Source organism: Phaenicophaeus curvirostris, chromosome 2 (genome assembly GCF_032191515.1).
Source record: "Phaenicophaeus curvirostris isolate KB17595 chromosome 2, BPBGC_Pcur_1.0, whole genome shotgun sequence".
NCBI classification, from domain to species: Eukaryota; Metazoa; Chordata; class Aves; order Cuculiformes; family Cuculidae; genus Phaenicophaeus; species Phaenicophaeus curvirostris.
In genome coordinates, this window is record NC_091393.1 from 48,550,886 (window position 1) to 48,573,349 (window position 22,464).

General features: G+C 39.1%; 1 protein-coding gene across 7 annotated transcripts in view; it reads right to left on the reverse strand.

The window, feature by feature from the left end:
• The window catches only part of MAP7 (microtubule associated protein 7), a 115,184-nt gene that overhangs the window by 69,556 nt on the left and 23,164 nt on the right, over positions 1 to 22,464 (reverse strand). Inside the window, exon 1 of one of the 7 annotated variants that reach the window (XM_069851972.1) lies at positions 8,798 to 9,118. The exons of the other annotated variants lie outside the window; for them this stretch is intronic. Coding sequence (XP_069708073.1) covers positions 8,798 to 8,810 — 13 coding nt within the window. The 5' untranslated portion in view covers positions 8,811 to 9,118. Of the gene's footprint in view, positions 1 to 8,797; positions 9,119 to 22,464 lie in introns of those variants that run through there. 7 annotated transcript variants of the gene reach the window in all.

Consider the following 22,464-nt stretch of genomic DNA (forward strand, 5'->3'; position numbering starts at 1 on the left):
TCCAAGTAGTCCACGCATCATACAGTGGCACTATGAGTCAGATGATACAACATATTCAGGAAGAAGCTAAATAGCTTTTATATTTGCGTATGTTAAAACCTTCTCTGCACAGTAGCAGTAATCAAAGCTCCTACCTTGCAAGCACTTCCTTCTATACAGATGCTTACGTATGTGACCTGTATTGAAGCCAGGAGACCGTTAAACAAACTGGAACACATTCAGACTCTTCATCAGAGCTGGATCAGAACTGACCAGGGAATCCATAACTGCTACAGAAAAGACTCTTATTCTAGGTCCGTCTGACAAAACAGGAAAGTAAGGTAAGTCACAGGGACAGACAGAACGGGTAAGGATAGCCTCTTCTGAGCTAGTTACATATCAGAAGGAGCTATAGTAGCTGAATAGAAACAAAATGCCTCTTCAATGTCAATAATATCATCCAGTAAGTCTTGAATATGTCCCAAATTCACTAGTGTCTAAGTGCTACTATAGGACTGGTTGCCATTTTTCCCCAGAAAAACTTAACATAAATCCTACGAGCTTAGTTTCTAAGCACATGAAACGCTGGACAAAAGAAATCAACCATAGTGTAACATACACATGTTAAATATTTATTCATAAAACTACTTTCAAAAGTACCCCAATTGTTTTTAACAGATACTTGGCACGATGCTGAGATATGAAGCTCACTGAATTCCACGGATCATTAACTATTAACAACTTCTACCACAAAGCATTCTGGATACAAAACAGTGCCCACCCATCAACCTGGCTCAGGATGCTCCTAATGTTACCATGAAGATATGACAACCCCTTCCCCTACAGCTGCAGCAGCCAGAGGAAGCTCTTGTTGTTCCTGCTAAGAGTTGGCCAACCAGCCAACGGCATTTAATTCAACACCACCAAAAGGCAATATATGACCAAATCTCACTGTAACACAGCAGGCAACATCCTGCCCTTAAAAGCAAATGGTTGAAAATATTTGCATTTATGTTCCTCTCCCTCCTTTTGTTTAAGCCATGGAAATGACCCAAAGTAATGAGCATGGGCTGATTAATCACTGTATGTGTTCTCTTCTACAGAGCTGAAAGGTCAGTTAGGGTAAAAGCAAAGGGTGACATGGTGTATAATACTAAACACTTCTGGTTTTAAGCAGCCACCTTGTTCAGTGAACCACACACAAACCAAGAAAGAGTTCTTTTCACTACACGCGCTGAGCCTTAAATGGACCAGCTGAGAAACAGTTGCTCAACTACTGACTCCAAAGATGGAGAAAAAGCCTTATGTGGGCCTCTCTCTCTAAAGCTAAGCGCTTAATGGCGTATTAAAAATGTAGACATCTTAGTGCAGATTTCTAAGGATTTCTCTACATTTACATAACAGCTGGCAATTCTCTCATCTGTGGTTGGGGAGTTTTGTTTGTCCTTTTTGGTTGGTTGTTTGGAGTTTTTTTCCTGGTCTTCATAAAATCATCTGCAACAGTGTATTTGCCTTTACACCCATCTTTGTGAAGAGGGGATGTCCAACTGCATCTTCTGTTATTAACTGCCACAGATGGTAGTACACTGCTAGGTATGCAGCCAGAGATGTAACTAACAGCAGCCAGCAAGCATCCCAAAGTGTTTTAATCAGAGACTGCTTTTTAGAAAGATGAGTTCAATATTTTCTATGACATGATTTTGTCGTATTATTGCTGTATTTGTTTAGTATTAAAACGCAGGCAAACCTATAGTGTATGTTTTCCAGAAGCACTTCATGTTACACTGATTGTGGACCAGCTGAATATTAAACCCAGTAAGAACAGAGCAAAGCAACACTGAGTTAAATCAGAAAATTTTAAAATTTCAACCAACAGACAAGAAATATTTCATTCTTCTACTCAAAAGTGATCCTCCTTGTTTCCACAAAGTAGAGAAAATACACTGTGAAGAGATTTCAGCTCCAGCAATCTCTGAGTTCCAAAATCCCACAAGTTAACACCGAATCCATTCCTAGTTTTGCCATCAAAAATATCATAGTCAGTCTTTCCACAAAGCTAACTAGAACAAGTAAGAGAGCTTTCAATCTAGCAAGATGATTACACAAATGAGTTTTTCAAGGTATATAATTATCAAATTCTTAAATGGCTTATTTCAGAGGCTATAACAAGAGAAGGCATGTAGACAGCTGTGTAGATTAAGCAATGTGAATGTTAATTAAGAGAGCTGGAGCAGGTAAGGGAAATCATGCAACCCCTCTGCATTAGGATGGAGAGCCCTGGGTCCAGTCACCACATGGTGAGGGAAAGCCTTTTTAAGTGAAAAAACGTAGAGAGTAGCGCTCAGGCTTGGGAAAGGGAGAATAAAAGGTGGAATTTCTTTGGGCTGTTTCACATCCTCGCCCTTTCCACATCCTTGTTCCCGGGAGACAGGCATAGCAGTCTTGAACAAAAGAAGGGCAGACATTCATGCTAATAAATACCACGCCAGCCTTGAGAGGCTCTACGGCCATTTTATCAGCCAGCTCCAAGTCTCAGGCAGTGAGGAAAGATCCCAATAAATATAACCTCTATTTTACTGTCTTGTTTTAATTTTACAGATGCTTCTACTACTGCAAATATACATATTTCACCATGACTAGACAGAACAGGTAAAACGTTTTTTTTTCCAGGACAAATGAGGAGGCTTCATAAATCATTGATACACCACCTCCATGAGGCTGACAAACTGAACGAGGTCACACTAGCACACAGAAGGCTTTACATCATGCACAAGTTTGCAAGACCCTGAGAGCCTGGGGGTACAGATTCACCAAGCAAAAAGAGCTTGCAAAGACTGGCTGCAATGCTTGGTGGACCAGGTCTCACTTGGTCACAGTGTGAAAGCTGCAGAAAGTACAGAATGGGCCTAAGATTCATTGACCACTTGGAGTGTCACAGCCTGGTTTAGGTATACAATTCTGGTCTGCTGTAGTCCTATGGAATACCATCTTTGCCTTCATATATGCATTCAGGCTATTAAAATTTGCAGGATTAAGAGCTACGTTTGCATTTTGTACAGCTCAAGGAGAAACTTGGCTATTATTCAATTAGACAAAGTTGCTAGAGTGCTGCATTCAAATCTGTCCTCATAAGACTAACAGTACACCTCTGCCTTTGTATAAGTACAGATTAAAGCAGCAGTGATCTTGTATTTATCATGGCACAAAACAATAACACACTTCAGCACAAACACTATTTTCCTCAGCTGGAAGCATACATATAATCTGTGCTTGCAACAATACTAGTTATTTCTCAATAACATGGTTTCTGAACTACTCATGTGGCAGAGTCCAGCAGCAATATTTCTTTTTCAGGACATTCCAATGGATGTAACAAACCTCCTACTCCTTTCTCAATATCCCTCTTAATGCGCTCTTTGCTTGCTCTGCAGTTCAATGCAGCAGTCTGGCTGAAACAGCATTAAGAAATTGAGAATAGGGGCATGTTACCAAACCGAAAAGCTCTCAGTAAAGTAAGTAGAGTGTGGTGAAAAAATCTGCCACGCCACCAGCTTTATAACGATTAAATCTAGCATGTGCCAACGTGCCTAACAGCAACCTGTCACTGAAACCCAGAGAAACTCAGCTTCTTAAGTGACTGCATCTTCAAAATCAGCTCTTACCTCCTACATGCCCTCTTAAGAATTGCCCAGGGTTATCCTAAATTTTATCAGGAAGCACAAACTTCAGAATACTAAGACACGTTTTCATATGCACACGGTCTCACCAAGAAAAAGCCAGATTTTAATATGTCATCAATAAACTAGTTATTTATATGCTTGCTGTCTTTTCCAAGTGCTATTTGCAGGTATTAGAGCAATAAACTAAGAACACTAAAGTAGGCTTTGCAGTAAGAGCTGTAGAAACACCAGATGCTGTGAGCTACCAGCTCTAAGGTAGCACTTCTTCAGCTATCAGTGAAGAATCTGACACCTCTTGAAAATCTGCCGTATTCTAGTATACGTTTTGTCCTTCAGCACGATAGGAAGGACCTACATTTGGTTACGATAACCAGAGGAGCATAAGGAAGTTTGGAATGCATCTCAAGAGGCCATGTTCAATTTTTACATCTAAAACCAGGCTTCACTACTCCACAGTTCAGGTCCCTTCTTTATCTAATACCAAGCTACTTATGATTTTTTCTATCTGTCAGCACTCTTATAAATTCATCCCCATGAGTGCTGCAGCTGGTAACAAAAACTGAGTGAAAAAGCAGTTCTGCAGAGAACTGAGAGCAAAGAACAACAGTGGTGCATGTGCACCCTCGGAGTAGTTGGGCAGTACCCACTGAGGCCACATGCGGGCTGCACTCTTCTTGTCACTGCTGAATAGAATATTCTCCCTTGAAATGCACGTATTTTATAAATAGATAGAAGAGTCAGAATATGATTTTGTATTTTCTAAATTTAAATACATTTTGGTGCAAATGAGATACTAACCAGAGGAAAGCCAACTCTAGTTGGCTCAAATTAATCTCTGGTTAACTGCTGGCACTGACCATCGATAAATTTTAGCCGTCAAGTAACTTAGCTGTAAAAATTTAAACATGTATCAACACTTTAACCTTCCACTCATTTGCCTGCTTTTACATGCAGGAAACAAACACACTGAAAGACTGCCTTTCATCCGTTAATCATCAGCTATATTAAATTATTTCCAGTTATCTGGACAGGAACACCAATGCTTTGTCACCACCTCTAGAGACACTACTGTAATTCTATAGATAAAAAAGCCAGCTGTCCTCCTAAAAAGAAAAAAAAGTGGGAAAAGCAAGCATGCTTTAGTTCTAGGTAAGACTAACACCAGCAATCATCCTCCTCATCTCAACCCTGTACCCAGAAGTGTCCCTGGCTTATACTTACATAGAGTTAAAACAAAAACATCAGTTTGAATCCTGCCTTCAGTTAGGCAGCTCAAATATTTACAGGATTGGAAGTTAGAGAATTTAGCTTCCTAACTTTTTTCCCCTCACAGAAGAAAAGTTTGGGAACAGTTAGTTAACAATAACTTCCATACTGCAATATAGCCTGGAAAAAGATAGGATACAACACATAAACTAAAAGTAGCATACCTAGCAGGCAACGTAACATCCAGGGGGACTCCACTATTCCCTGCAGGCTTTTTTTTTAATCACTATTAAAAATTTAAAAAAAAAAATACCCACAGCTCTGAAATAAGTTTTAACCTCCAAATTCAGTGATGCACCTTGTGTCATGACATTGGTTTTGGCATCATGTAAAAGGACCAAATCCTAGCATAGGATTTTAACTCACTGTAGCCATCTGTTTCAAGAGGATTATATGGATTTTTTTTAAGTGCTAGACACATTAAAAATAGCAGAGAGACATTTCAAATGCTTTTTCAGCCACCTTGTGTTAAAAATATCACCTAAGCTTGGAAGTCAAAGCTACATGACCCTGTAAATCCGCCATGCCTATTGATGTCTTCTGACATCTTAAAAAACCCCAAACCATAATACTGTAAAATACAAATAGCAAGCATTTATTAGTATTTCCACAATCAATTTTCATGACTAAAGGAAGCCTCAGGGCTTTCATTTAATAGCATAATTATAATTTTCAAAACTGTACGCTGTATTCTTTTCTTAACAACTTAATGTTGAAGTTTTCCAACGAACATTTTCTACCAAATCTGAAAAATCTCATTTTGCTTCATGCGTTCACTGCAATCTTTAAAAGAACAGGCTGCTTACTCATTTCATCCAGGTGAATATGTCTTTTTCCAAGATGTTTCTTTGCAGGGCAACATAATCATTTCAAATCTTCTACTGTTTTTTTTTTGTTTTTTTTTTTTTTAATTGAAAAAGCAACACAGTTTTGGTTCTTTTGCTTCAGATACCCAAAACACATCTATCTTCTGTATAAGCTGAGATTTCTCCTCATACATGAAAAAAAAAATTGCTCCCATCCCACCACCATAGGCAAAATAAGTAGCAATTCTGTTTATATTCTGATCTATAGATTTCTTGTTTGTTGTTGTGGTTTGGGTTTTTTTCCACACTTTTGACCAAGGAATCTGTATACACTTTTGTAGGCAAAAAAAGAGACTAGAAAGACCTATTTGATCAAATGGGAGCATACGATGGGCAGTAGTCAAATCGCCACTCCCTCACCAAAAGCCGGAATGACACAAGTGGAGTTCACTATCTAACCCCTAGTTTCAAAAAGTCATGACAAAGAGCCAAACCTTCTGTTTCACAGGGATGCCACATCTAGTTGCTATCTTTCTGTTAATGCAGATCTGCCTGCAAGTAGGCCAGGGAAGATAAGCACTTCGGAAATACATTCACAGGCACATAAATGCAAAAGCTACTCCAAGCCTCCTCCCCCCCATTTCCATCCTTTCACGTAGCCTCGGCCTCTGCGTTTGTTTCCCATTAACAAATGTTGGTCACTTTACATACCTTTTAAAAACTGTAGCAGCTCTGATTTTGTAACAGTGCTTATATGACAGCTCTGGATAATAACAAGAGAAGTCTAAAAATCTCACTTTGTAGTATTTCCTCATTAGAAGTACTGAAAAATTTGATGCCAGCTGATTATTTTTCTTTTATACTAAAACAGCCTCAAAATATAGGAATTTTCTATTTAAGCTGGTAATTCTATCATTGTGCCTGTTTATTTTTTAAAAGTAACCAATTAAAGAAATTATATCAACACAAGTTACAACAGCCTAGAGGTCTGCCATGTTTTCTATAATTCATTCAGTTGAGGACTTAAAATGAAACGCTCTCTGTTCATATTCTCCAATAATGTTTTTCTTATTACATTATACTTCCATTTCTACTTTGCAAAATAATCCGATAGCTGCACAAGTCCATTGCTTTTGCAACCAATATTAATAATTCAGATTGATTAAGTTTCCAAAGATTTTGGCAATGATGTAATAGATTAAAGCAACAGCCCCTCGCATCTGAAGTGCCCAATTATGTTTGAAATTAAAGCGAGGCAAGTGGTCTCAGTTTACTTCCACTGCTTGCTCCCCTCACAGTTACTTCGCAGCTCAGCATGCCTTTCCTTCCCTTCCTAAACTCTGTGTTCCCAAGAGAAAAAGACTGCAATTTAAGCCTACTCATAAAAAAAAAGGAAAAACTCTTGTAACCATCAGAGAAAATAGTGCATGTACAGTAGTAAATCAACAGCTAGTGCTTCTTGAAATAAAGGATTGCTAGCACTAAGTTTCACTTGCCCTACTTAACCAATACATGAAAAAAATCCCAGATAATTCATTGCCATGACTTCATACCATGATTTGGAGATTAAAGAATTTTCCACTCAATCCAGTTCTCGAAGCAATCCCAGTATGACAGCCACAATTTAAACAAATGAAAGTTGCAGACATCAAATCAGGTAACATTTACTAGGACCTCTAATTGTACATCGAATGCAGGGCACATGCAGTCTGTCTTGGGGCTGTGCTCTCTAGAATTGGACGGTACAATGGGTAAGCACCTATTGATACATGCCAGAGCAGGCACCACCACGTAAGGCAACATCTGGAGGTGCTGAGCCCTAGGTTCGCAGGCTGAGTGCAGGCTTCCACTCCTCTACATTAGCTCCAGAGCCTGACATGCCAGATACCAGCTGTCAAAAAAAAAACAAACCCAAAACCAAACCACCACAAAACACTGCTGCAGCTGGCATTAGGGATACAGAAGATGGAGAAAAGCTACACATGAGTTGCCAACATACTAAGGGTAAATAAGGGTCAGGTGAGGGAGGTGCACATGGAAAGCATGATAGCATCAAGCTACTATTACAATATCAGGCTACTTCCAGGTATGTTAACTAGTGCTTAGAACAACGGAAAAAAGCAATTCATTTATTAGTTCAGAGATAACCCACACAGCATAACCCAAAGTTTACAGAGCAACCAAGCAGGCAACCACTAAAGAGGAAAACAGACATGCTGAATCACAAAATGAGACAGCAAAAGAGCATCTTCATAAGGAAGATTTTTTTTTTTTTAATAGCTTTTGCTGAGTTTAGTCACCAGAAGATAAACTAAGTGGAGGTAGAAGGGAAAACATAAAATAACATTCTTTTGTTCATGCACTGTATGTACAAACTTGAATAACTAGAAGAGATTAAGAGTCACAAAAATCTGTACTGATTCCCTACTTGGGGAATAACTCCACAGAACTTCCACACCACAGATGATCTTTCTTCAATTGTCTGGCCTAGGGCAGATTAAGGAAAGAAAGCATTCTGATACCAAAGCTGCTACAACACAACATACCAATCCCAAAAGTAGCTCTTTTAGCAACCGTGGTCCCTAGTTTATATAAAAGATTTCATTACAGACAAACAGGCCCCTTCATCTTCTGCATATTACCATCCTCAGTGTCCATCAGTCTCACGAATTCAAAATTAAAACTAACTAGACTGAATGATGTTACAAGCAAGTAGGTAACTATGCCATATATTAAGAATATGGCTACTTACAACCAAGAAGTCAATTTAAATGTAAAAATCTGGTGTTTTGGAAAGCAATCAATAGTGAATTAGTTATTAACAGCAGATACTGAAGAAAGATAAAACCTTCAATTTCATACTCTAGCTTAAAAAAAAATCAGTACGCTCACAGATTACTCTTTTTCAACACCCCTTGCCTCATGTTAGTCTCCCTACAATTAATTAGAAAGTGAACGTACAAATGAAAAACACTACATGCTTCCCACAGATAGAGATAATGGTATTTTAATTGAGAGGCCATTTTAAAGGATTATTTCCGGAAACAAGAAGAGCGAGTTGCTTACCTATCTTGTCCATTATATCAGTACTACACACTCATTTGCACTGCTGATGTCTACTGTGAATCCACAGCATGATCCGTATCACCCCATATGCATTGCTTCAGCCTCTCATCCTACATTTCAAAAATTCAGGCCAGGAATTATGCAAACTCAGAGCAGAAAGGAGGAGGTGTCATAGAAGAAAAAGGTGCAGCTTCAGAAAGCATCAAAACCACATGCCGTCGAAGTATCCTTCTGAGGTCAAATCTGACCTGTTCTCACCACCTCTGGCCCAACATCTGATCAAAATGGAGTTTGTCACATCCGCAGCATCATGAGATTATAAGCAAGGATAGGGAGGGGAGAGAAGTCTGCCAAGCACTTCCCCGTGCTCTGCGTCAATAGATTTGGGCTTAGCCTTTGTTAAGCAGCTCAAGCCACCGGGTATTGGCACTGGCAGCTGTCTACCACACTGCCCCACTTCCTATTTCAAAACACACTGCCTGGGAGGGAGGCCTTGGTCAGCCAGCTCCAACTCGCCTCCAAATAAAACAGAGAAGTAGGACAGTAGAGCCTCCATGTTTGCCTTGGACAGTCCTTCAGTAGTTTAAAATACACCCTCCTCCTCCCTTTCCAAACAGCTTAGTGCAAAGATCAGTTACAGCAATACTAAAAAACCCTGCACTTAAAGAAATAAGACCTTGGTTTTAGTGAAGGATTTTTGCAATCGTATATAAGTGAATTACTTTCTTGTGCATTTTCCAGATTTTAATATTCAGTATACTATTAGGCATTTTAGTATTTCTTGGACATCAGGTAATTCTTGACATGTTTCTATTGGCTTGGTAACAAATGAGCCGTTCCAACAAGCACAGTTCAGCCATTCACGTCAACACTTTGCCCATTACAGCAAATCAATTACTAACAGCTTAAAAGCAACTGCTATATTACTTTCCCCACCTCAAAAAAAAAAAAGCGTTCAATCCAGACATTAATACCTGTGCTATAGTGTCACATTCCTACATCACATTTTACTTCGCATTATAAGATATCATATAACTTCATATGTGACCAAATATAATTCTCCTCTGAAATTCTGTCATTATAAGTTTTGTTACAAAACCATCAAAATCAGATTTGTCACACTGACAAGATCATGACATCCTTAGACCTCCTATTTCAATACAAACAGCTTATAAACACTCAGGCTCTACAATAATCATATGTTAAGCCAGAGCAACTAGTCTACTCATGTGGTTCAAGGGCATCTCCCACTCACTCTACATGCTGGCCAATCCATGTGACCTTAAAAAGGCACAGAGAACTCAAAGCTCTGTCCTGTCACCATTGTCAAACCTGAGGTGCAACACGAAAAGCAGCATTATGATATGGCTAGGGAGCCTGGGATTGAGCATCTGGTCCTGCCAGAACCTCCCTGTATAACCGTCGTGACGATAACCCCAGGAGCTCTAACCTCACTTTGCCTCTCACAACTTGGAACTATATCCTTAGGTGAAAACATTTCTAGTCTCAGCTTTTTAGCATCTCATTTAGTCAAATTATTGGCTCTGAATCAAATATTCTCCTTCCGCTCCATAACTGGACCCAAATTTCTGCTGGGGGACCTGGCTAGCCTATGGTCAAAACAGTAACTATGGCTCTGGAGCTCTTCCTGTGAAACATTAAGCCTGAAGCAACTAGGTTTTTGGCAATCTACTTCCCTATCATGCCATAACACCGTGTAGTTTGAGTTGCAAACTCAAAATAGAGTGTAAGCATTAATTACCTTTGATTATGAAAACTAAAGATTAATTATCATTAATTGTATCTATCATCCTTATTCAGACTATGAGTAGGTAACTTGCTCTGCAAGTGGTCCCCTTGAGGCACAGTACATAAAACAGTGGAAAAATCACAAACAAAACCAGAACCAAGCTCAGAAAATGTCCAAAACCATCCCATTGATACTGACTGTAGAAAAGAATTACCAACTTAAGGAGAGAGCAGGTTAAAGTAACACCCCACCCCTCCCACTACAATGCTTCTAAAAATAAAAAGCAGTGTTCGTGTATTCCAACATTCACATTGCAGTTCAGATCACACAGCCCGAGGACGTAAAAGCTAGTCTGTCACTGACATGTAGGGTAAATTAACTTGCTAATTCACTTTCTAATGCACAGTCCAATGAGCACACAATTACATTAAAAAAGGAAAACAAAAACACATGCAGTCAAGCATAGTAAATTTGTACGAATTGTAATATTACACAGAGTTTTTTAAAATACTGATAAATATACATATACTTTTTTTTTTTAACCAAACATCACTCAGCCTTAAATCAGTCACATGCACAGCATGTATACACCGAGCATATGCCATCCTTCTCTACTTCTGCCAGACAAAAGCTACATCACCAAAAATAGCCACACAGTGTGCTAGAGCTGCTGCAGTATGCCCTAGATACATTTTAGGCCATGAAGACTGAGCAGCCCTGCTGCAAGGAGGGCTAGGCAGTAGCCTTCATAATAGGCCAGGGCTGAAAAGAGGGAAGACAACAAGTTTCCATAGTTGAAGTTAATTTTTAATAAACGTGATTTAGCAGAGTTTAAAAGTGCGTCACCTGAAAGCTATTTTCATGCACAGCCGGAATGCATGTGCATACTATAATAATATAGCAGGAAAAGGGTGCATTAAAATACTCAGTACAGGTTTTCTATGGAAAGGTCTTGTAAAGAAAGAGTTAGTGGGCTTGTTTGTATGATTTTGTTTGTTTCATTTTTTTGTTGTTGTTTTGCTGCTGTGTTTTTTTAAACCGTGAAATATACGAAGCTCACTTTACTAGAATAAGGTCCCAAACTTTCACAGATGTTTCCCCTGTTTGGTTTCTCAATTATTTTTTAAATGTAGTTTATGGGATTTCTTCCTACTCTTCTGCTTCTGCAGAGACTAGTAAAAGCTAACAGTTGATATTTTTCTAGATTGGGTAACATACTATAAACTGGAAGAGCTGAATAAGTAAAGAACAGTGTGCTAAGTGTTTAGAGGGATCAAAGATTGATCACAGCTCAGTGTGCCAGACATACCCCCTCAAATTTCAGGCTAATTTGCAGCTTATCTTCTTTCATCATCCCAACACTCCATTCAGCATATTAGAAGGCAGCACCGAGTGTTACAGCACTGCAACTACAAACATAAAACACTTATCCCTGGTTAAGTAGGCAGCAATAGGTAATGTAAGGTGTTAAATGAACTAGCAAGATAGCAACATCCAAGAGTAATCTTCGTAAACCTCAGGCATTTCCTTTCAACAGATTTTTTGATGACAACCTTATGTTTTTCTCAGTGAAATACTGAGTGGTACCAGAGCCAACAAGTTTTAGTCTCTGCATCAGAAAGGACAGTAGTCTGGCCTTTTTAATGCTACCCTCCACATTACCTCTGAGGAAGAAAGCTCAATCTGACTGAAGGTATCACCTGTATCAACTGACTGAGACAAAATGGATTTCCCCAGATTAGCAGAGGATTGCTCTGTACTGGCCTGCAAGGCTTCACCTTTAGCCACACGAGCAACAGAAAAACAAGAGCAGTCTCTGCTCATGTCCTGCATCCCCAACTAGCTTGACATTGCCCATAGACCTTGTTACATTGCTTGTGAACCACCAGCATTGAGTACACATACATACTAGCAACTTGTTGTTCTCACTCAAGACTATGCCCTTCTTTTTTTCCCCAAGATTAATACAATGGAGAGCAGAAGGGATGGAGACTTCTCTTTAGCTAAGACAGTCTTGGCACCCCACATCTTAAAGGTCAGTCGTCGACCTTTAAAGTATAAACATTAGCCTACATCATCACAGTCCCTATGAAATGAGTTACATGATAGCAGTACAGTATTTAGTTAACAAGCTACTGTTACAGCTTGATGTTTAACTGTCTAGCCCTATTTTGAAGGTTCAACCCAAAACAATGAACAAAAACGAAAAAGAAACAGAAATCATTCACATGGCAGAGAAGACTTAGTGCTCCTGTTATTCTGTGACTCTGACAGGTCTATTGCATGCCTAAGGAATCATATGTAAAAGCAGCAACCTGCTTCGCCTCTAATCAGTCTTCACAAAGAGGGAGAGGGCTTGATGAAAATGCAAGTAACAGAACACCAAAGAACCCCTGAAACATTCAAGCATTTACTCTGCTGACTATCATAAGGAGGAAAACAAGCAGGCTGGCACTCAATAAATATTAAAATTGCCTGAAAAGGGAATAATTCAGACAGTGCTGTCAAACAGCAGTAGAAAAAGAGTTTTGGTGGAGATTTCATCATTAGTTATATACTGTGGACTACCTCTGCTTTACTGTGGCTTTCATTATATTGACCACCGTCAGGGAATGTGACCCTATCTAAATATTAAAAGAGAAATCCACTGCTACAGCAGTTTTCCAAGTCTTAAAGAATTTAACTCCTTCTCCTTTTAAAGGAGTATTAGGATCTACAAACAATACCTTAAAAACATAGTAAATGCAGGAAGCTGTCCACGTCAAGTTCTCATCATATTTCTGTCTACTAGTGCTAAATCAGAAGACACTGATATGTACATATATATAGCTTAGTAGTTAGTAACTTAGTCCCCCAGCCTCTGAGTCAGTAATGCTCACAGTTATGAACTGTATAAACCTGCAGAATTAACTGCAACTAGAAATTTCACTCTCTCCTTTGTGTCTGTAAATGTCCCCATGAAAAACTAGCACATCAGTTATTTATCATATATGTACAGTTATTCAATGGGGTTTTTTTCTATTCTTTACATGTACAAACATAAATGGATATTTTTCACTGTGTCTTTTTAGCAATCAGGAGGCAATCACATCTATGGGGCTGAAAATTCTACTGACAAGATATGCTTCCATTGTAGATTCAATGTTATCATTAAATTTTTTTAGTACATGAATAGAAGAAACTCTTGACAATATGAAAAAGTAGTCACCTCCTTTCCCCCCTTTATCCCATTCCTTAAGAAAAAAAGGTTTGTTTTTTTTGTTTCTTAAAAATAATAATTTTTAAAAAGGCCTGGTGAATCTTAATAGTGAGTGTATTTTTAATGCTTTGGTAAAAGTCTACTTCTCCTGTATCATGCAGACCTGCAACTGCATGCACAAAATGACGCCCTCACACTCAAGAGCAAGTTAGTATATAAACACCAAAAAGAACAATTAAATAACAGCATTGGTACTCTGAGATCAAACCTGTTATGTTGAAAACACTCCCCAAACGCTGAAGATCATTTGCTGAAAAGAGCTGAGTGCAATGGCTTAAGATCAAGAACAACAACGTAAAGATCTCTCCTGCCCTTTTTAAAAGTTTAATCACTTCCACGGCTGCCCTGGAACAACCTGCTTAAGACCAAGTATAGCTAGAAGAAGAGAACAGGAGGGTCATTGGCCAGAAGCTGACAGATACCAGAAGTGCTCTGTGGTTCCCATTCCAGGAAGAGGAACAACACACCTTTCTTTAAGTCCCCATGAGCTATTTGCCAGGAACAAGGCCTGCATGTGACCCAGGCAGTCAGAAAATCACAGGATCTGTAGGCTGGCAAAGACCTTTAAGATCATCAAGTCCAACCCATAACCAGCAAAAAGCAGCTTTCATTAGATGCTGAAGAAAGCCTTCTGTGCCCAACAATGTGATTCAAATGTGTAATATAAACCTTTTTTGTTTTTAAACCCATAACTACACATTTGATTACATAGTTTTAGCAAATCAGCTTCCTTCAACTGTGCTCTTACAAGGTTTTTCAATGCCAGTTTGGTTTCCAGCATTTCTGCTGTAAAGTGTTATACAATTGTACACATTCAGATTTCAGTTAGGTCTGTATCCACAGACCCCATATTTTTTAATTAAATTTTAATTAATAAAATGGTTGCGAGGGAATTCACTCCATTCCGAGATGTGGTTCCCTCCTATCCAATGTCCTAGAGGTGGAAAGAACTTAAGAGAGTTATTCCGTATGCTTATGCACTTAGGCAATGATGTCTGATACACTCTTCAGCAGCAGACTGTCAGGAGAATCGTTGCTTCCACTGCTGAGTGAAAACAGGCAAGTTTCAGTTACAAGAAGTTAGCATTACACAGCAGTGTATATAGGCCTCACTAATAAAAATGAAAGTGGGGCAGAACCCAGAAGATTGAAATGCCATAATTTGCAGTTAAGTAGTATTATGAAAAGAAAAAATATTTATTACTAACATTTTGGAGTTTCTACAAATCCAGGCTACAGCTAACAGTTCAGTGGGTAGGCCATTTTCCTTAGGAAACACACACATTTTCCAAAATAACTTTTCAGTATCACAAGATGTTACACGCAAAACTACTGTACAGTATCAACAGCATACACGTACCCTTTTGAAACACTACCCATTCGCTTGTTATAAGCGCATAACTGTCTAGATGCGACCACACACCTATGCATCTTTTGTATAAGAGCTGTCAGGAATTGAATCTTGCGTACTGGTGCGCCTTTCCTCCAAGCCATTCTCCTTTCTCCCAGTAAACAAAATGCTAAGCTGTATGTTTGGCAACTCCCTGAGGAAACAGCTCTGAACTGATGGATTTGGAGAAGACTTACAAAATAGCCACACTAAACACAGCAATTACTGGAACGGTGAATAGAGCCTGAACAATAATGCAGTAGTTTGGTATTTGGTTCAGTAGCAAGAGTAGTAGCCTCATTACTCCCCGAAGTGTTATTTCAGGCAGTTAGTAACCAGCAGAATCATTTGCACAACTTAAAGTACTTGCCACAACAACAACAAAACAAACAAAAAGCCCAAAACAAACAGACAAAGCCTCCCAAAGATAGCCAGTAACTTTTGGGACCAGTTCACTCAGACTTCAGAGGCTACGCATAATAGAACTGAGTGTACCACTGAACATTTTGTGATACTATCTCTAAGGCACAGGCTAACTGCATCAGTACAGTCACTCCTAGCTTTCGTGTTTGGAAGTGCTGACTTCATACATACTGGATGACATTCAAAATCCATCATTTTAACTCTTTTCTCTCTGATTCATGATGCCTTGTTTGCATCATAAATAAATGCAGTAAAGTAAAATCCAGTGCTAGGTCCCTACAGCTTAAGTTGTGCAGCAAACAGATAATATGGCTGCAAAACAATGTAGATATTTACTGTCAATAACACAAGAACAAACTCTGAAGTCCCCATAAATGCAGCTTAGATCTTTGGGAAACTCTGAAGCACAAGAAAAGTCAGAAGACCTAGCGGCACAAAACCAGACAGTACTACATGTAAACAGACAATGCAATCTTCTGAAAAGTCCAAACCATTTCAGTAACTATTTCAAAGAAACATGAAGTGTGAAAAAGCAAGATTTCAGGAATAAATGAATACAATTAAAGTAGAAATAACTCTTCTTCATAAGGTCTTTTCTTCCCTGTGCCAGACACTCTTAACCTATCTTTCCATTAAATATTATGTAGCCCTGTTATTTGACTAGCAGGCCAGGTGCTTCAGGACTGAAGCCCATTGGTTTTTTACACAAATGGTATCAGGCTGTGCAGAAGCAGTACAGCCTGCAGTCCCGACAGCACCCCTCAGCCCTGAGGGGAAGGATGATTCAGACCATTTGACAAGTGTCCTGCTCCAAATTCTCTTTCTGCGAGTTGCCTAATAACATAATACCCCACTTTCCAAGAGAGGAATTTTTTTTTCAAGTATTTACTCCAGTACAAAATTATAAAACGTTTTATAGTTCTACTATTTTGAGATATGACTGATGGGACAGCAGGATGTACAGACCCATTGCTAATTCAGAAGATAAACAGATCTGGGATTCAAAGGCTGATGAGAAACTTGCACCAGTTTTTTCAAGGCAGCTTCAGGTCTCATTCTTTGAAATAGATACTGTATGGTTCTCTCTTTCAAGCAAGAATTAGACCTCTAATTGTCCTCTTGTAATATGCAGTTCAGTTCAATAAAGGCAGAGAGGATCCAGAACAGGGTAGTAAGTGCTTTCAGTCCATTATCAAAAGAAAAAGGTAACTGCTCTAAGCCTGAAAACAGAAGGTGGTATTCACTACTTTTTCAATTTACTTTGCTTCAGAAGAATAACAACAGGGACAAAATTGACCTTTTTTTAATTGTTTTACACAAGTCTTATTGTGCATCTTGCCCAGCAGACTTTAACATTCCCCACACATAGCACCTCTTCTTATGACACATTAGCTCTGCACTGCTCATGAGTTACAACTACATAGGACAGGATTACAGCTGTGCAAAACATCGGCACCACTGAAAAGAGCAAATCATACAGTTGCAACTGTCCCATGCAATATTTCAAATATCTCAACGTCAGTAAATCTTGGTTTTTTCTTCATACAGTTTCAACTCCTATTCAGAAATGGCTTTATTAAAAGACCTTTCAAAGAAGTTTTAAAGACTACGGGAAAGAAACCCAGGTCAGGCCTAGCTTTTCCATGAAGTAAATAAATCCTTTAATAGATGGGCTACAACTGACAGCACAGAACATCTTTCCAGCTGTGACAGGAGACTACAAAATTAAGTGTTCAGCTATTTGTAGATCTAACTACTGTAGGCAACAGCCTAGTAGGATTTTTCCTGCTCTCTTAGAAGGAATGTGTTTGACTTAACAGAGTAAGAACATGATCTAGAATCACTGTCTGCAAGCTGTGTGTTTCATTGTGCCAAAGCTCATGATGCAATCCATACCAAAACCTCTTCCCACGTTCAGCTGGTATTAGTAATCTGCCTACAGGTGTATTTGTTCAGAGACAATATCAGTTTAAAAAAGAAGAGGGACACACATCTCCCTGATAGATAACCATTCCTACTTTGTTTACCTGTGCATAGTGAAATGCCTTAGCATTATCTATCTATTTTCTGTCTCAAATAATCAAAGTACTGGAATATTTGTCAATGATGCTTTGCAATTCACCTCTATTACAGTACACGGTGAAGGGTATTTCTCTACTTGCATAAGAGCAGATGCAGAGAAAAAGGCATCTCTTCAAGCCAAAAAAAGTCAGCTTTCACCTTAAGAACTTCATGACAGCAATGCTTTCTATTTTGCCACAAAGACTGAGATTAGGAACACAGGCACAGTGTCGATCCTTGCTTGCAGAATGCGTCAGGGATCAGCCGACATTAAGATATCCCTCTAAAAGTACCTACAGACACAGTGGAAATACTAACACGAACTCCACTGATGAAAAAAGGTTTAGTCCCTGTACTTCACCAAAATCACAAAACACACTGCAATATGCTATAATGCCTTACCTGGATTGGACAGGAAATGAAAATACTTTAAAATTTGTGTAATACTTTAAATATTTTAAAATACTTAAAAATTTGGAAATATTTAAAAATGTTGCAATTTATTTGCATCCTAGGCTGTCTAGGCAGCACTGCATCTACAACATTTACCAAAAGAAATTCTAACTGTTTAAGACCATAACAACTGACACATCTACATCTCATCAAGTCCATGAATAGGCAATCCAACACAGTGCCAGCAGCCCTGCTCAGCAAATCACCCTGGCAGGCAGTCCCTGTTGCTATCTGCTTGGCCACCAGCACCCCAGCACACAGCTTTTTGGCTTTGCTGGCATATGAAAGGCAGAGCTCAGTGGACCACAACCAACATGCTGTGCAAGTGACCTGTTAAAACAGCCCCACACTGCAAGCATCAGTGCCTGAGCAGCTCTGACCAGCTACAACCCATGCCAGCCCTTCCCAACCAGGTCACAGAGAGTACAGCTCAGGGGAAACAGGAAAAAGGTCCCATTGCCAATTAACATAAGCCTCAATGCTCCACTTACTCAGCAGTGAATCATATCCAACACAAATTAACTTCTTCCAGCAAAAGGTGCCAATTAATCTTCAAGGCATGCAGGACACCACCACATCCCTTCTTATTTTCCTAGTTTTATTCTCCCCCCTTTAAAAAAAAAAAAAGCATAAAACATAATCCAGCACTGCACTACTTTAGAGTGGCACAAAATAAAGGTATTTGGAAGGTGGCTTCAGCGTTTAGAATTGCACAGCAGTGTATTATGTAACAGGAAAGCCAGATCTCATTGGATTTTCCCACTTAATGAACCAAGAGTCCAATAGAGAGCAAAAGTTTAAGCATATGCAGGCAGCGATTTGATTTCACTACATGTTATAGTACCTGCAAGTAGCAAAGTCTTCTCCAAAGGTTTACAGGCAAAACATTGTGTTCTTATTTATAAAAAAGAATTTTGTCATATATATACACATGCATGCATACATCACAAACATATACGTATAGAATCATACAACAGTTTGATGGAAAAGACCTTTGAGATTATCCAGTCCAATCATCCAGTCCAACTGTCCACAAAAAAAATCCCTCTTATTACCTTGTGCAGTATGTTATATTACACACAAAGACCTTTTGGAGTATATAATTAATGCTGTTTTAATTTAAGCAAATTCAAGCAAAAAGCCAACCAAGTAAGTTAGGAAAGGAGGAAACAACGCACACAGAATGTGAAGTAGGTGCTCTGTTGCTCAGTGACAAGTAATAGAGCCTCAGTGGTTGGCTATTTTTTCACAGAATAACGTTTAATAATCCCTACACAGCCTAAAATATTTGAGTTAGATGGGGAAGCTCCCGTTCCAATCACTGCTGTCAGGATGTTCTGCAAAAATGTGTTTCACCTTCCCAGAGAAAGAAACAGAGATTGTTCCTGTAAATGTTACTAGGCATATTTACCACCAGTTAATCTCCAAATCACAAGAATTTTCATGTGAAACGGCAGTCACAGATCTCAGAACAACTGTTAATCAATAACTGGTTTTCTAGTAACCAGTCTTAGAAGACAGATGATTTGAAACTATGAAAACACAAGCCTTCCTCAAGCAGAGAATACGCTTTCATACGTTGTTCTCTTAGCTTTTGTGGCTCTTGCTCACTCCCAGCCTCTTATCTTGGTGTATTTTCACACTACTTCAGTCCAAAGTGAGCATGTCGAATTGGATATTCTGTGGCAGAGAACTGGTTGAGAAAGGAGGAGGGCAAGGGCTTTCAAAAAATCAGCAAATTGACTCCCACACAGACACACATTACAAAAGGTTTTGTAATGAAGGAGAAAAATTCAAAACCTTAGTTTGAATGACAACTGTTGGATTATGCTTACTACACAAAATATCCTGTTTATTTGTATACAGTAACTCTACCAACCCACTTCAACTATTCTACAGCATCATCATAAGAAATATCATCACTGTCATTAATAAGTGATAGAACAGATGTCACCAGCATCACAAATACAAAAGTAAATCTTCTCAGCAGGTTGCTCCTTAGCTTGTTTCTTTCTAAAGCTGCGTTAGCTTACATGGTTTCAAGAGAAAGTGCCTGCTTATGTGACTCACTGGTTGCAATGTGTCAAACCACACTCCTAGGAACCATAACAAAGGCAAGCACGAGTTAACAGTAACGGTCAGATAAGGGTAACCTCTCTCACTAAGGCAGATGCCCTTCTTAAAGCTTCTGGTAACTTACTAAGTCAGGTTTGCAAGGTCATATTGTTGTTGCCCCTACTTAAAGAAAACCCCAAACATCTTAAAGTACCTCTGCCTGAGAACTCCTCTAAAGACTGGCCTGCAGACCTCTACATTTCAGCAGCAGAACCTTCTTGCTTTGATTTATAACAAGAAGCTACAGCCTCATCCTCTGGGACTAGGTAAACGATAAGAGCTTGCTACTGGCAATTACCTAGATCTTTTTGACGAAAAATCCTAGGGCAAGCTTAAGAAAAGTCCATGATCAAAGCCTGGATTATAAAGCAAAAGACCAAAGAACAGCACTCTCTCAAAATTTAAACTAAATCTTAACTGGATGTTAAAGGGAACTGGTAGGAGCAGCAAGACACACTGAACTCCTCTTTACAGGTAGGCAATAGCAGGGCCTGCTTGCAGAGCTAAGGTGAGCATAAATCACCTCTGAAAACCTTGGAGTCAGGAGCCTGTTCAGAACTCCAACATACTCTAATCATGGAGATGCTCTCTTTATTTCTCAGGAGAGGAAGATCAAATCATCATACTGTCACCTTAAATATTTCAGCCTTTGAATGTTGCTTATCATGCAGATGCCGCAAACAAGTGAAATCTGTAAGGTCAGTGTTTAAACAAAAGTCTAAGAAAAAAGAGGCACCCATAAGTATCACCACAGTGTAAGCAAAGTCTTCACTATACTGCTTTCCTATGCTCTGCATCAGTTATTGGGTAGAAAGAGTTATGTTAAGTACTCGGCATACAATCTTCAGCGACACCAAGCATCTGCAATGTGGTTTACAGCAGCAATCCAGGTAAATGACAGTTGTGTTTTTTGAACTTGAGAATAACCTGGTGAAGGAAAATCCTGGCCCAAAAGTAAACGTGGAAAATTTCAGGAAAGACTGGAAGCATAAGAACATACCAAACCCTGATAGCCCAGGCACATCAACAAGCACACGCTGCTTGGTCTGCAGCCTCATTTTATTGCCAATACCTCACTCAGCAGCGGGTTGTTTCTGTCCTTTTCTGGTTTACAGATGGTGACTGCCATCTGCGTTTTCTTTACCCCTTTACTCTCTCATTTTGCACTTCAGACTGCAACTGAACACAGCAGTTTAACATAGCTAGATAGCCAGAGAAGATCGGTTTCGGTTGGGTGGGTTTTTTGTTTGTTTCTGTTTTTTCAAACACAAATTACTTTTCTTTCCTTTGCTGCAGGGAATAAGAGAGTGAGGGAAACATGTTTTGATTTTTCTGGTGAAAGGAAACAAATGCAAAATGTGAAAGCAGCATTGTCTAGGGTTTGTGTGGACTGCATGTCAAAGATGGGGTGCACAGTCCTCAATGAAATAGCCATCACAATTAAGGAGGAATGACAGGCAAGAGGGTTCAGCAGTATGTTTTCCACCATACTGCCACTGCCGCACTCAGAAGCGTAAACAAGTGCAAAGTCCACTGACATCAGGTCTCTGTCTTCAAAATCAGTTCAGACACATTTGATGTCATTCATGATGTCAAAATTTATATGAGTCAAAATTTAGTAGTCATGTTCATCGATACATGACTTGGCATGCAGGCAGTGAGGAAATGGACTTTGAAAAAGAAAAAAAAACCAAAAAGCTAGAACTGGCTGCCTAAAAGGATGACTTATCATGTCAAGGGTAGGTAACTGGAACTGGATAAACCTGCATTTCCAAAACAGCTCTCTGAAAAGCTATTTGAAGCAGAATTGAGAAACAAGATAGCTTTGTACACTAAGATACAATAGTGTGAATCAAGTTCTGTCAGCACTTATTATAATAAGCCTTGCTTGCGCAGGAGTTTAAAACAAGACTGAAAAAGATCTGGAATTCAAGAAGGGAAAAAGCAAGCCTCTTCAGCACACTTAACAGTGTGTCCTAGGATGTTATGAGATTTTAGATCCAGGATCTCTCATCAGACTTTCAACTAGTCAGACTGCCTCCATCCAAGGCATCAGCACTATGATCACGTTCCCAACAATTAAATTAGAATTCAGGCATCTAGCAGAAATATTGGTTTTGAAAGTATATGTTACTCCCTCACTCTTTTTCCTCATCGTGTCCCAGCACACAGACAATAAAAATTCTTAATGTTTTTCAGTGTCATCTACTATCCTT